This window comes from Eulemur rufifrons, chromosome 23 (genome assembly GCF_041146395.1).
Source record: "Eulemur rufifrons isolate Redbay chromosome 23, OSU_ERuf_1, whole genome shotgun sequence".
Lineage (NCBI taxonomy): Eukaryota > Metazoa > Chordata > Mammalia > Primates > Lemuridae > Eulemur > Eulemur rufifrons.
The window spans coordinates 12,265,699-12,280,787 of record NC_091005.1 but is presented as its reverse complement, the minus strand read 5'-3'; the positions used below and the strand labels follow the sequence as shown (position 1 = coordinate 12,280,787).

Genomic DNA, 15,089 nt, shown 5'->3' with positions numbered 1-15,089 from the left:
GCTGGAGAATCGGATTTAAGCGTGACAATCATACCATCTTACAACTGACTATTCACCAACCGAGCAACATTAAATTCTGGTAAAGTGGTAAAATATGGCGACCACATTGCCTTTGCTTTATTACTTTTATTTCTGATGTTTTTAAAAGGTGGTAAAAATAATGTCTGAGCCAATACAATTCAGGGACTGATTCACAGAGTTATACCACCCTGAAAGCATTTTTTTAAAACATCTTAAAACTTCACAGGATACTGTAGGGATAAGCTGTGAGTTAGAACACCTATAAAATTCAAGGTGCTCTCATTATCATTAGTGATTTTTTTCCCAAATTTGAGTTTCTAATTAGTCTCAACTTTTCATACACATTAGAATCATCCATGGAGCTTTAAAAAGAGAAAGAAGCCCAGGCTCTAATGAAGACATGCTGAATCAGAATCTCTAAAAGTGGGCTGGGTATCAATATTTTGAAAAAGATCCCAGATAATTTTATTTACATCCAAAATTAAAAACCACTGTGATAGAAAATAAAAATATTTAAAACAGTTCTTAAAGTGTTATGTGCAGTAGAACCACCTTAGGGGCTTGTTGCACCCACAGATTGCCAGGACCTAAGAAAGTTTTGGATTCAGTTGGCCTGGGGTAGGCTCAGTTACTTCCATGTTTAACCTGCATTCAGGAAATACTGATGCTGTTGTCATCAAACCATACTCTGAGCAACATTTTTGAACATTTTTTGGAAAGAATGTACAGAAACCAAAATAGACAAATACCACCAAGCTGGGGTCCTGGATATGGCAACCACTGACCTGAGTGATATTTGTGAATATCTGCTCGGACATTCTCTCGCACAGAACAGCCACCAGCTGTAGGACAAGCAACTTCCGCTCCTGGCCTTCCACAAGAAGAGTCTGGTGTTGCTCTAATTCCAAGAGGCTTTTGTTGGAGAAGGGCTTAGTTTTTAATTCTGCTTCATTTTCCATGGCTACATGAGTCAACTCCTACAAGCATGGCAAGAAAGAAAAAAATAAAGAAAAAGCCAGCAGTACTAAGGTCTTCACAAACATAGCTAGAAAACTCTATTTGAAATGCATATTTAAAGAAACAGCCTAGGCCAGGCGCGGTGGCTCACGCCTGTAATCCTAGCACTCTGGGAGGCCGAGGCGGGTGGATGGCTCAAGGTCAGGAGTTCGAGACCAGCCTGAGCAAGAGTGAGACCCCGTCTCTACTAAAAATAGAAAGAAACTATATGGACAACTAAAATATATATAGAAAAAATTAGCCGGGCATGGTGGCGCATGCCTGTAGTCCCAGCTACTCGGGAGGCGGAGGCAGAAGGATCGCTTAAGCCCAGGAGTTTGAGGTTGCTGTGAGCTAGGCTGACGCCACGGCACTCACTCTAGCCAGGGCAACAAAGCAAGACTCTGTCTCAAAAAAAAAAAAAAAAAAAGAAACAGCCTATTTTTGTTGCAGCATTATTTATATTAGCTCAAAATTGGAGACAACCTAAATGCCCAGCAATAACAAAATAAATTGTGATGAATTTATTATATCACAGCAGTTAAAATAAATGAACTAGATCTATATGGATATCAATATAGATAGATCTCAAAAATACTGTTCAGTGAAAAATGTAAATTGCAGAATAGTATATACAGTATGATACCATGTACTTGAAATTTTAAAATTTCACAATAAGGCTGGTCACAGAGGCTCATGCCTATAACACTAGCACTTTGGGAGGCTGAGGCAGGAAGATTGCTTGAGGTTAGGAGTTTGAGACCAGCCTGAGCAAGAGCAAGACCTGTCTCGGCAAAAAATGGGAAAATTAGCCAGGCGTGGTAGCGCATGCCCGTGGTCCCAGCCACTCAGGAGGCTGAAGCAGGAGGATTGCTTGAGCCCAGCAGTTTGAGGTTGTAGTGAGCTATAATGATGCCATTGCACTCTGGCCAGGACAACAGAGTAAGACTCTGTCTCGAAATAAATAAAATTAAAAAAATAAAATTTCACAATAAAAAACATACACACAAAGAACTAGTTTGACAGACTTCTTACTTTATCAATATTTTTATCTCTGTCAATAGCCTTCCTTGAACTGAGACCTCAGACTACCTCACATCCTCAAACTCCTATTAGAGGCCATATGATGCCTTTGGTACTACAGCACTTTTCCTCTAAGATATTTAGAACTAAACTTCTAATCGATAATTTATTACTGTGGGTTTGGTAGGCTTTTCATCTGCGCTTCAATGTTGTAAACTTCCTTGGGAAATGAAAACCTTAAGTTTCCAAACAAATAATTAGGGCTTTACCAAAGTAACCGACGGTTTAGAGCAGTGGTGCTCAACTGTACCTGGACAATTTTGCTCCCAGAGGACATTTCACAATGTCTGGGGACACTTTTGGTTGTCATAATTGGAGAGTAATCTAGTTAGTAGAGGTCAGGGATGCTGCTAAATCTCCTACAATGTACAAGGCAGCCTCCCCACGAGAAAAAATTTATCTAGTCCAAAATGTCAACAGTGCCAAGGTAGAGATACTCTCTTTTAGAACAAAGCCCTTTGATTTGTTAATTTGTTTTTTAAACAATTTTTTTTAAAGTATGAAATTAAGAGCACATCCCCTTGGAAAGTCATTTAGAACGAGTGGCTGGGCATGGGGATGGATGTGAACAAGGAGGAAAGAAAGCATCAGAAGTGTCCCCTGCTTTAAGTTCTAGAAGTGTTAGCCCTGTTTCCTTCCTTGCATTCTCCCATACCCATACCAACCTTAATCTCCACAGTCTCCTAGAGCAGATACTTTATTTAGGGGAAAGAGTGGAGAATGCAGAGCTGGAGGTCACCACCATATGATACCAGACAGTGCAAATAAGGAGTAACATTATGGGGTACAAGTTATACAAGTTGCCATTGGAGATGAGGACAAAAGGAAGCACAACCACTCTGCTCTAAGAAACAAACCCGGAAAAGGTTTCAAGTGGCTACAAAATGAAATGCGGGAGGCAGAATTGCTAAATCTCCTTTCCAAATACCTGACAAAACAACAGTCAGAAAGGATAAGGGATTACTCTATAGCTGTAAAACCTGCTATTAACTTCAAAAGAGTTCTTACTGTCAACATCGAGCAAAGATTAACCCTTTCATAGAGCAACAGTTCTCCATTGTTCATCTGTACAATTTCAGTGCTGGTCACCTTGGAAAGTAGTTAGATCACATGAGTACTACTGAAGATAAATTTCTTCTTTTTACCAACCCAAGGCTACTAAAAAATAAATTCCTGCATGTCCTCTGATTGTTTTCCCTGATTCAGTACCTGAATTTTAGGACCAAAAATTATGAATGCCATGAAAATTTGAAGGGTCTCCTGGAACTACCCCTGAATAAACCTGGTCAGGAACTATATGTAGTTCTGGCCAGGCGCGGTGGCTCACGCCTGTAATCCTAGCACTCTGGGAGGCCGAGGTGGGCGGATCGTTTGAGCTCAGGAGTTCGAGACCAGCCTGAGCAAGAGCGAGACCCCATCTCTACTAAAAATAGAAAGAAATTATATGGACAGCTAAAAATATATATAGAAAAAATTAGCCGGGCATGGTGGTGCATGCCTGTAGTCCCAGCTACTCGGGAGGCTGAGACAGGAGGATCGCTTGAGCTCAGGAGTTTGAGGTTGCTGTGAGCTAGGCTAACGCCACGGCACTCACTCTAGCCTGGGCAACAGAGTGAGACTCTGTCTCAAAAAAAAAAAAAAAAAAAAAAAAAAAGGAACTATATGTAGTTCTTACCTTCAAACAGAAGATGAAGAAGTCTCCTGCCAAACCACATTCCTGGCAGTGGGACAACAAGTCCCCAAGATGTTCCACCTGGCCCTGCTCTGAGGATACTTTCTGGTATAGAGCTTCATCTTCATCTTCATCACTGCAATGCAGGATAAGATTTATCTTGGCAGTGTCACCCAGAGATATATATTTTCCAAACCCCTTAACAATCTTCTAAATTAACTTGTCATTTCCATACAGTTAATCATTAAAAAGATCTCAAAAAATCTGTTTAACTTATTTTTCTCTTTCTCCATGCTGAAAAAGTATTTATTCTAAGAAATTAGACTATTATGTCCTGCATGGTTAGTTGCTCAAACAGGGAAAGATTCATGAAGAGAGTGACTTTTCAGATGAATGTTAGCCAGCTACAGTGGTGCATGCCTATAATCCCAGCTACTCAGGAGGCTAGGAAAGGAGGATTGCTTAAGCCCAGGAGTTTGAGGTTGCAGTGAGCTATGATGACACTGCTGCACTCTAGCCAGGGCAACAGAGTGAGACTCTGTCTCAAAATAAAAATAAAATAAAACAAAATAAAATTTAAAAAGACGGTTGTTGAAGAATTTCTATTATTTCATTAGTTGCAAAAGGAAGGAGAAGTTAAAGTATAAATTGTATACAGATATTCTGGTTCCTGAGGAATAACAGAAAAAGAGAAGGCTGCAAAATGAGGTCAGATCATGTAGGACCTTGGATGTCATTCAAAGGAACTTGGACTTTTTTCTGATGAGCCCCTGAAGGGTTATGGGCAGTGGAAAAAGACACAATAATCATGGGCAGAGAAACTGTCAATTTCAACTAATATGAATCAATTAGTTGAGATAAGAAAATGCATAAAGGTTCAGAAAAATGAGTAGGTCGAATGTGATTGCCAAGTAATAAAATTTGGCTGAAACAGTGCTATGATTACTCCAAAAAAACAAGAAACTTCTCAAGATGTGCTATGGCTTTCAGTGTTAACTGCATCTGGTAAGTGCAGAGACAAAGACACAATATTATTATACCATATCATGTAAACAAATACAAAAGCATAGAAGATGTACTAAAAAGCAAGACACTAAAATAATATAAACAGTGAATAGGATACTGGTTGATTTTTGTTTTCCTCTTTATGTGTTTTTGTATTATACAAAGAACACGTGGCTTTTGTGATCAAAGAAATAAATTTTTTTCAGACTAAATTAAAAAATGACAGATGTTGTTTCATCTCATTGAAAAGTACAATTATTAAAGTTAATTTGGCAGACCATCTCACTGGGCAGGATGTCCCAACTTGTCAGTTCACTAATAACATGGCCTTCATATTCCTCTAGTAGAATGAATAACCTATACATTTAGCTTAGGATTATTTCCTATATTATCCCAGAATCTCCCAGAGTCCTTCGGATCAGTCATGTTTTCTCCACCACATTGTATGTTAGAAGAAAAGTTGAAATGTATAAACAACACTTCTAAGTTTCTGTGAACCATTGTGATCATCAAAATGAAGTATTAATACTATGTTCAAATACTCCTAAAAAGACATGGCAACAATTATCTTAAGAAGCACCATTTTATTAATATTCACTCCTAAAATTTCAATGATAAAGAGTCAATTCCAGATAGTTATATTTAGTTCCAGAAAAGTAAAAACTCTGGATGATCTAAATCTAAGCTGTTCCTATAGAGTTTCTTTAATCAAACTTTTAATGGATAACTGGCACTGGGCAGAAGGGTAGAATGAAAGGTAAGTGGTGATACAGACCTTGACCCTGGCCTTGGGGGACTAGCAGGACCTTTAGAACAAATGGTAGGCCGGGCGCGGTGGCTCACGCCTGTAATCCTAGCACTTTGGGAGGCCAAGGTGGGTGGATCGTTTGAGCTCAGGAGTTCGAGACCAGCCTGAGCAAGAGCGAGACTCCATCTCTACTAAAAATAGAAAGAAATTATATAGACAGCTAAAAATATATATAGAAAAAATTAGCCGGGCATGGTGGTGCATGCCTGTAGTCCCAGCTACTCGGGAGGCTGAGACAGGAGGATCCCTTGAGCTCAGGAGTTTGAGGTTGCTGTGAGCTAGGCTGACGCCACGGCACTCACTCTAGCCTGGGCAACAGAGTGAGATTCTGTCTCAAAAAAAAAGAACAAATGGTAAAATCACACACACACAGACACACACACACACACACTCACTCTTCTCTGGTGTAATGGTTGTCAACTTTTTGGAAACAAGGTATGCACCCTATTTTCAGAAAAAATCCATGTGTGCATAAAAACATTTTTGTGTATATAATTTCAGGAGGATTTTAGACCCTTAGAAGTCCATGCAGAGACCCCAGGTTAAAGACCCATTGCTTCTGGCAGTGGACAGAGATTAACTGAATCATGGCTTATTCATTTCTTTTCCTACTATGAAGAGAAACTATAGTTTCAATAAGAAGTGTGGATTTTGACATATATGCACTAAGAAGCGTACTAGAGATTTATTAAGATAGCAGTAAGTTATAATTATTAAGTTAGATATTGTAAAATTATATAGTCACTAAATTGGTCCCAGGTAAAACCCATTCCAAAGTGTTTTTTATTTTTTTGAGTCAGGGTCTCGCTCTGATAATTCTGTTTATAGCTATGTGTTTTTCTATTTTCTTCAAGTCCATCATCTTGAGAGGGTGTGTGAAAACTTTGCCAAAGTTAACCATGAACATAAAATTAAATTTGAACACTTCAACAAACAGCAGCACTTTGAACGTGATGTGAACTCCAAATAGAGCAGCTGCCACCAGTTAAGTACTGTGTGGGCTATGATCAACAGGAATTTACGTTCTCAGGTGAAACATCCTACACGGATCACCCAGAAAGTGGAAATAATTTAACATATTGACTGCCACACCAGAAAAACAATTTTTTCCCCTGGGACCTTACGGTTTTATTAAAACAAAACGATCCTTTCTAATTTTTTTTTTTTTTTTTTTTGAGACAAAGTCTTGCTCTGTTGCCTAGGCTGAAGTGGGTGGTGTCAGCCTAGCTCACAGCAACCTCCAACTCCTGGGCTCAAGCCATCCTCCTGCCTCAGCCTCCCAAGTAGCTGGGACTATAAGCACGTGCCACCACGCTCAGCTAATTTTTTCTATTTTTAGTAGAGATGGATCTCGCTCTTGCTCAGGCTGGTCTAGAACTCCTGACCTCAAGCAATCCTGCCTCAGCCTCCCAGAGTGCTAGGATTACAGGCGTGAACTACTCTGCCTGGCCTAATTTGTTATTTTTTATTGTTTTCTGTGCGTGAGTTATATGCAATGCAATCCACATTTTTAGAATTAAACTGTCAATATTAATTGTAACAATAAGAACAGCAACAAGTAAGATTTTCACGAACCACCTGCAGGGTTTTGCTTCATGAGGCCCCGGACTCAAAACTAGCCTGAGTTACACACAACTCCCATGGCAGTCAACGTGTTAAAATATACACCTATGAGATGTCAGAGAAATAAATTACCCACTCCACTAACATTTATTAAGCACTCTCTAATCGATCCGGGTGAGAAACAAATCCCCATCATAAAATATAACTATCAGACAATTTCCCTTGGGAATAAATCTGACTACGAACACACATATACTATTTTGAGAGTCAGAAGGAGAACTGGATTATTGTGGTGTTATGGGGGAACACGGGTCTGCCTTTTACTCTGATTCCCTGATAAAGAACTGTTGTGATGCAAAGCTCTGAGGCTCCAGTAAATTGTACCTACTATTAGCTGGCATCTTGGAAAAAAACCTGGAGGATTACTTAAGACTCACATTTCATTTAGAGATTATAAATATCAAGTGCCTGGGCCGCTTAAGTTTCTGGTTTCTTTTCTACCAGCGCCCCTTAGTGGTTGAGTCGCAGAATGCCCTTTCGGGTAGAAAATCAGAGACAGTAACGGATGGGTGGACTCACCTAACGGCCTCTTTGATGGTAATCATAACACCACCATGAGTGGCAGCTCTAAACTGACACAGAGAATGGAGAGAGGGCATAGCTTTGTCCAACCCTGCAAATCCTTTCAGGCTGGCAATTGCCTTCTTCCTTTCCAGCTTTCCCAGAATCCATAATAAGATCTCTTGGCAAAGTGACCTGGCAGAAAAAGCAGTTATGAATGAGCCTGTCATCTCACTCTACGTATCTAACAAGCTAACACAAAAAAAGAGACTGTCAGGTTCCACTGCATTCTAAATGCTGGCACGATCCCCTACTACTGAGACGCAGGAGTGGAAAGTATGCTTCTTGTGAATTTCAGAATGCAAATATCCTGAAATTCGATGAGTGACTGACTAATCCTTGGCTCAGAAGCAACCCTGATATGCCGCATGAGCCCCACATGATTTTTTTTTTTAATTCCAAGTGTACTACTGCCTTTGGATAAAGCACGGTGAAAGAAAGCGTACATGGAGACCAATCATCTACTATCAGTGGAACCAATAGCTGGTGACCAAAAAACAGCATACCAAGAAAACGCGGCTGATTCCTCACCACCCCCTTCTCTGTGCCCATCAACTAGGAGAGGAACGGAATCAGTGTTCACATCTTCCCTGTCAGTCTCTGATGAGGATATGACACTACTATGAGGACTTGGGCTTTAAAACTAAAATAAGCGATATTACATGGACTGTCCTCAGTATCCAAAGTCACATATGCATAGCCTCCACCTCCCATTGCATTCTCTCCTGTCACTGCCACTGTGGCTGTGGGCTACATGAGGTGCTACCCCAAAAGTGAAGAGCCAAAGGCAATACATAAGCTTTAAATAACATGCAAGACTGAATGTTCTCCTTTATCACTTAGCAATGATAGTTACCATTTACTGAGCCTCCTATTTGGCAGGGACTGTGCTAAACAATGTAATGCTGTGGTCCCCAACCCCCAGGCCACAGACCGGTACCTGTACATGGTCTGGCAGGAACCAGGCCACACAGCAGGAGGTGAGCGGCAGACAAGCGAGCAAAGCTTCATCCCTATTTACAGCCGCTCCCCATCACTTGTGTCACCACCTGAGCTCAGCCTCACACCCCCTGCCATCAGTGGAAAAACTGTCCTCCATGGAACCCATCCCTGGTGCCAAAAAGGTTGGGGACCACTCCTTTAATGCATGTTTAGCCTTCACAATAACCCTGCGAAGAAGGTACTATTATTGTGTATCAGATTACATGTGGGGATTTCCAAACACCAAAAATCAGAATTCTGTAGGACTTCAGATAGGATATAAACTCTTACCTGGAAGAATAAACAATATAAATGACTACGAACAAAGAGCTAATACAAAATGAGTCCTACTTAAATTCTATTATAAAAGAGTACTTTCTGGATGACTAAGAAATCTCTTCTTTCTAAACAACACCCTTCATCACTAACACCAAATCCCAGGCTAAATTACAACGTGCTACATTCAGATCCAGATTTCTCAAACCTGTTTTATAACTCCTCACAAGGTCATTATGGTCCCTCCCCTATTTCCTCCTTTCTAGACACGTAATTGCTGTATTTCTCACTGATCAAACAGTGGCATGCTTACACATGTCAACAGAGATTTCGTCTCTGATGTCTAGGACACAGGCTGAGGAAAGTCATTCTAAAAGCCATATCCAATCCCCTGCTATCTACAGACTTCTGTTTCTTTTCAAGTTGAACAGAATAAGAAGATTCCAGTGTTTTCCTGATTTTGAAAGGAAATAATTTTAAAGTGGCATAAGCCTTATATTCAAAATAAGAAAAAGAACAACAAGCAAGACTTCACAATTTATAAACAAATAAGATTCTATTTATAAACGAATAAGGTTCCTTTGATGGTTTACCTTATGTGAGACACGCTCTGCTTGGTAAAACAGTAGAGAAGAAAGAGCACTCCCAGGACTGGAAGCAGGGAATCCACCAAAACTGTCAAAGGCTCATTCCCCACCACGTACACCTAGGGAAAAGGGAACGGTGAGAAATACCATGACTGTAAGGCCAAGGGAACGGTGAGAAATACCATGACTGTAAGGCCAGAGCAATGGCAATCACACACTAGACACTTAGCAGGGCTAAGCATCTTATCTTAAGCAATATCCTCCTACTAAAGTGCACGCTTTTATTAATAGCTCTAAGGATGTATTTGGATATGGCGATGAAACCATTTGAGTTTGGCAGTGAGGCTGAAACAGAGGGGCTGTACTGGAGCAGCAGCCTTTCATGTGTGCAGCTGGAAGAACTGCCCACAATGGGTAAATTAACCCATTTTCTGACTTCTTCTTTTCCTACTTTTGGCTATCTGAGTCCCCTAATCTGCCTATTATTTGTCTATGCATTACCCATCCTACTGCTGAAGGCCCTGCTGTTAAAAACTAAGAAATCATTACTACCAAATAAAAAAATTTAAAACTAAATTTGAAACAAAACAAAACCCAAAACATAGCACTCTTAAGATGTGACTGCCACATGGGTATGTCCTATTCCCTCCAATTCAATAAATCTTCAGAGAAATTACACTGGGCACCTAGATCTGTGCTGGCTTTTACGTGGTTAAATGTGTGAGGATGCTGACTTTTATTAACAATAACTATGTTACATATTTTATTTGTAGCTTTCAATAAGGCCAGCACAAATGCATTCAGCAAACTGTTATTGAACATCCACTGGATTCAAAGCACTGTTCAAGGTATTGCAGTGAATATAAAAATGAGTAATAATCATTAACCCTTGTATTGCTCATGATATACTGGAAGAATAAAACAAGTAAACCAATTATAATAATCAAAATAATAATTTAAAGCAGATAAAGTGTCTTAAGAAGGGCAAAATGTTATTCAAAACTCCAATCAAACCCAGCAGGACTTCAAAATGTAATTCTGTTGTAATAATCTAATTAAAATCTATTAGTATAGACAATAATAATGATAAAAGGAAAAAGAAGAGGAACTAATGGTGATTATGCCCTTAGTACATGTTTCAAGAACTATGTGAGATTTTTTTACCTTCCAGGTACTATGCGAGATTCTTTAAAGAGTTCATTAAAATTATAACATTTTCCCAAAGTTGGTATTAGCAGCCCTATTTTAAAGATGAGGAATGGGAAGCTTAGCTCTTTCTTATAAAAAGAATTTTGAGGTAGAAATCAGTGCTGTTCATGGGAAACTAAATGTTATGGAGGCACTTTTACAAGCTGGAAAAATCTCTCTGCTTTTCCAGAGAACCTTGTCCCTTTAAATCAACTCTAATTTTTCACACCCCTTAAGCCTCCTGACTCCTGCATGGAACCAGCTTCCTGTGCATGATCTAATCTCCATAAGCTCGGCTGAGTGAAGTGTCTTGTACAGCGGTGTTCAGAAGTAATACGCAGGCCTAATTACGGTATCACCAATTGCAGGAGGTAAAAGAATAGATTCCCCCAGATAACGTAAGGGCCTATTGTTTGGCTCTGGAACCTGTGTTCTCAGAGGTAATCCCTCCGGAGCCATCCTTCCTTACCAGCATCTTTTGTAAAACAAAACAAAACAAAACAAAACACCTCAAAAATAAAAAACAACAAAACATAAATGGAACTAAAGTTCCATTACTTATTGGCTTGATAGGGCCAAAGCACTTCAAACTCTAACAAAAACTCAATCGAGCACATTGCTCAGGGGTATATGTTGCTGTTGATAAATTCCTCCAATTTTTTTTCTCTTCTTCCTTACACTTTTCTATATTTGCTTACAAGGAACAAGCACTATTTTTATATTTAAAAAAACTGTAAAGCTATTGATATATACGTATCATTTATTTTTATATAAAGGCTCAGCACATGTTTATTGAGTGCCAATTATGTGCTCCTACATGTGTGGACGTGTGGCGCTGGGGACCCCGGTGAACAAAGTATCTGCTTCAAAGGAGCTTGCATTTGAGTCAGGGAGACAGGCAACAAACAGTAACTATATGATCTCAGGTAGCAACAAGCGCTAAGAAGAAAAATAAAACAGGTTAAAGGGATACTGATGAAGGTGAGAGCATGTAGAAAGAGAAAGAAAAATTAAGAATAACCGCTATCAATTCACCAACTAATAAGTTCACAGGAATGCAGACGTGGGAGGGTATTTTCCCCCTTCAAGTGGAAAGATTTAGAGATAAGGTCTTCTTTTGGTTCAATCTGATAAATGATTTTTTTTGTTACATCCCAAACAATTTCAATGTTTTCTTGATACACACACAATTGTCACCTCCCTTCCAACACTAATAGTAAATTCTTTCTTGTACTGAGCCCAAATCTACCTCCCTTTAAACACAATCCAGTACTTCATGTATTATTTCTACCTATAGGAAAAATGTATCTAAGAAGCATATCACCGAAAGTTTCCTTTTTAAACAGTATAACTGTTGGGTATGCCTCACATAGGATTATTTGTGAAATATTTCCAGTGACCAGTTGTGTGGCTTACTTCTCTGAGTGTCAGCTTCCTGTAAAATAAGGAAGTCAGACTTGACTGCGAGTTTGCTTGTTTTCCTTAGACCCTTTTGGTACCTCAGGCATTAAGAGATAAGACTAGTTGGGAAAAAGTACCCACTCCTGCAAAAAAGTTTGAGACAACTGAACTTTTAACTTGACCAAGATGTAACAAATTTCTAACCCTTTCTCCCATGCTTTCTGTTCATCTGTCAGTCCTAAAGTTAGTACTTTAAAGATGAAATCCTGTTTAGCTGAAAGGTTTTCTGGTTACTTGCAACAGCTGTACAACTAAGGATCACCAAACAGAGTACTGAGAGAGGGGAAAGCTGAAGCAGGGAAGGGAGAGACAGACTCTGAAGGTATCGTTTCAACTGTCTGGCATGAGGGTAAGTGAAAGGGTGCTTTGAGGAGAAGTTGAACTTCCTTATCTACCTGTGGTTTTTCTAATATAAACACAAAGGAAGAGCTGAGGGGCAAAATAAGAGGACAATGTGGATCGGTGATAACCACAGTGGCTCAGAACAATTAGACAAGGTATAGACTGGTACCAGTGACCCAGTCTGGGGATTTCCTCATTCCTTTGCAAGGATTTTCTTGTTCCTTTCTGACTGCATGTTGGCTTTCTCTCATAGATCCAGCCAGGATATGAGGCGTCTGTGGTAAAGCCTCACAATCCTTCATCTAAGCTTGGAGGACCGCTCTACAACAAAAAATAGATTCATATTTCTGGATATTCTTAACTAGGAATCACACACTGCTAGAACTCTTTGTCTTGACTGGGAGCTCCTTGAAGGCATCAGTTAGTTGGCTCTTAAACACTTCTGTATGTGTAAACCTGGCAAAGTATCTGCATTCAGTAGGTACTTTTTAAATGCTTTTGACTGACTGAATCAAAGAATAAATGAACAAAGTAGACTGCTGTTTGTTTTCCCAAAAGCTCTATTATTGTGAGGAAGTTACAATGCCTTGTGCATTTACATTTTTTTTTAAAGCTGTAGCTAGAGACTATTCGATCAGTGATAATTAACAGAACAGAATTGCAGAACTTCAGCCTCGGAAGGGAGAGCAGGTGGAACAAAAGAAGGCTGGATTTTATATTGACTTGTGCGGGCAACTATCTTCAATAGCTGGAGGATGGAATTTCTCTGGAAGGATTAACTAGAAATTTAAAAGAGAAGAAAAAAAAAAACTCAGAGGAATAAAAATGGACAAAAGCACTAAGAATAAACATAGGTTTCTGTTTCAAAGTAAACAAAACAAAACAAAAAGGAGTCCTCACATGCTCCATTTCTCATCTCATAGATTTTCATTCTGTTGTTAAGCACGCCCCTTAGAGACCACTGCAGAGTAGATGAAAGAGCACCAGGAAGTCAGGAGGCAGGAAACTGGGGTGGGAATTTTGTCTCTGCCACCTTTGTGATTGCCCAAGAATCACGTTATATGAGTGAACACGGATAAGACATTTAAACCTCTCTGGATCCCAGTTTTCTCATTTATAATGTAGGGCATTAAGCTATTGGCATAAGGACCAATTAAGATAATTCATGTTAAGTATTTTGTAAAATATACAGCCTCGTGCAAATGTTAAATTTACTCCAAAATATTTTGTTATTTTTTGATGCTACTGTAAATGAAATTATTTTCTTAATTTATGGCTTTATCTTTGATAGCTGTGGTCCCCAGCCCCTGGGCTGTGGACTGGTACCAGTCTGTGGCCTGCTAGGAAGGGGGCTGCACAGCAGGAGGTGAGCGGCGGGTGAGTGAGCAAAGCTCCATCTGTATTTACAGCCGCTCCCCATCACTCACATCACCACCTGTGCTCCGCCTCCGCCAGATCAGTGGTGGCATTAGACTCTCATAAGAGCACGAACCCCCTGTAAACTGTGCATGCAAGGCACCAAGGCTGTGCACTCCTTAGGAGAATCTAAAGCCTGATAATTTGAGGTGGAGCTGAGGCGGTAAGGCCCCTCCCATCCCCACCCTAGTCTGTGAAAAAATTGTCTTCTATGAAACTGGTCCCTGGTACCAAAAAGGTTGGGGACCACTGTTTTACAGGGCTGTATTAATACACGTGTGGAGACAGAAACATGACAGTCCTACTTGGAATCAAGCTGACTGAATCCTAACACTGAAATTCAGTACAGGCTGGAACTTGATTTTACCCCTATTAAAGATTAAACTAGTCAATTACTCCCTTCTAAAACATTACAGTGATCCTTTTGATAGTAGTGTTCCAGAACTTCTAGTATACTTGCTGAGTGTAATTAAGACTTGTGAGAAGAAAAAGAACAAGGCAAGTTCCCTAATATAGCAAGTATTTTGCACTGTGCATGCTTTCAGAACATATTGCATAAAAACAATCTTTTTAAAAACGAGTTTCCGTGAACCAAAAGGGAACTGACAGTTTTTTGAGCACTTATGTGCTACAGTATGCTATGAACCTACCAAAAGTTACCTTATTTCATCCCCACAACTCAAGTGTTAAATAAGTTACCTAAAGTCACATGGAGGCCGGGCACGGTGGCTCACACCTGTAATTCTAGCACTCTAGCAGGCCCAGGTGGGAGGATCGCTTGAGGTCAGGAGTTCGAGACTAGCCTCAGCAAGAGTGAGACCAGTCTCTACTAAAAACAGAAAGAAGTTAGCCGGGCAACTAAAAAATGGAAAAAATTAGCCAGGCAACTAAAAATAGAAACCAAAAATTAGCCAGAGGTGGTGGCGAGTATCTGTAGTCCCACCTACAGGGGAGGCTGAGGCAGAAGGATCACTTGAGCCCAGGAGTTTGAGGTTGCTGTGAGCTAGGCTGACACCACAACACTCTAGCCCCGGCAACAGAGTGAGACTGTCTCAAAAAAAAAAAAACC

The 15,089-nt window shown here is 39.9% G+C and overlaps 1 protein-coding gene across 2 annotated transcripts in view; it reads right to left on the bottom strand.

Moving 5' to 3' along the window:
• The window catches only part of TANGO6 (transport and golgi organization 6 homolog), a 158,181-nt gene that overhangs the window by 115,179 nt on the left and 27,913 nt on the right, over nucleotides 1-15,089 (bottom strand). For both annotated transcript variants that reach the window (XM_069456750.1, XM_069456749.1), the window contains 4 exons: nucleotides 9,620-9,732; nucleotides 7,728-7,904; nucleotides 3,776-3,908; nucleotides 807-998 (listed from right to left, as the gene is read on the bottom strand). In XM_069456750.1, coding sequence (XP_069312851.1) covers nucleotides 807-998; nucleotides 3,776-3,908; nucleotides 7,728-7,904; nucleotides 9,620-9,732 — 615 coding nt within the window. The remainder of the gene's footprint in view (nucleotides 1-806; nucleotides 999-3,775; nucleotides 3,909-7,727; nucleotides 7,905-9,619; nucleotides 9,733-15,089) is intronic.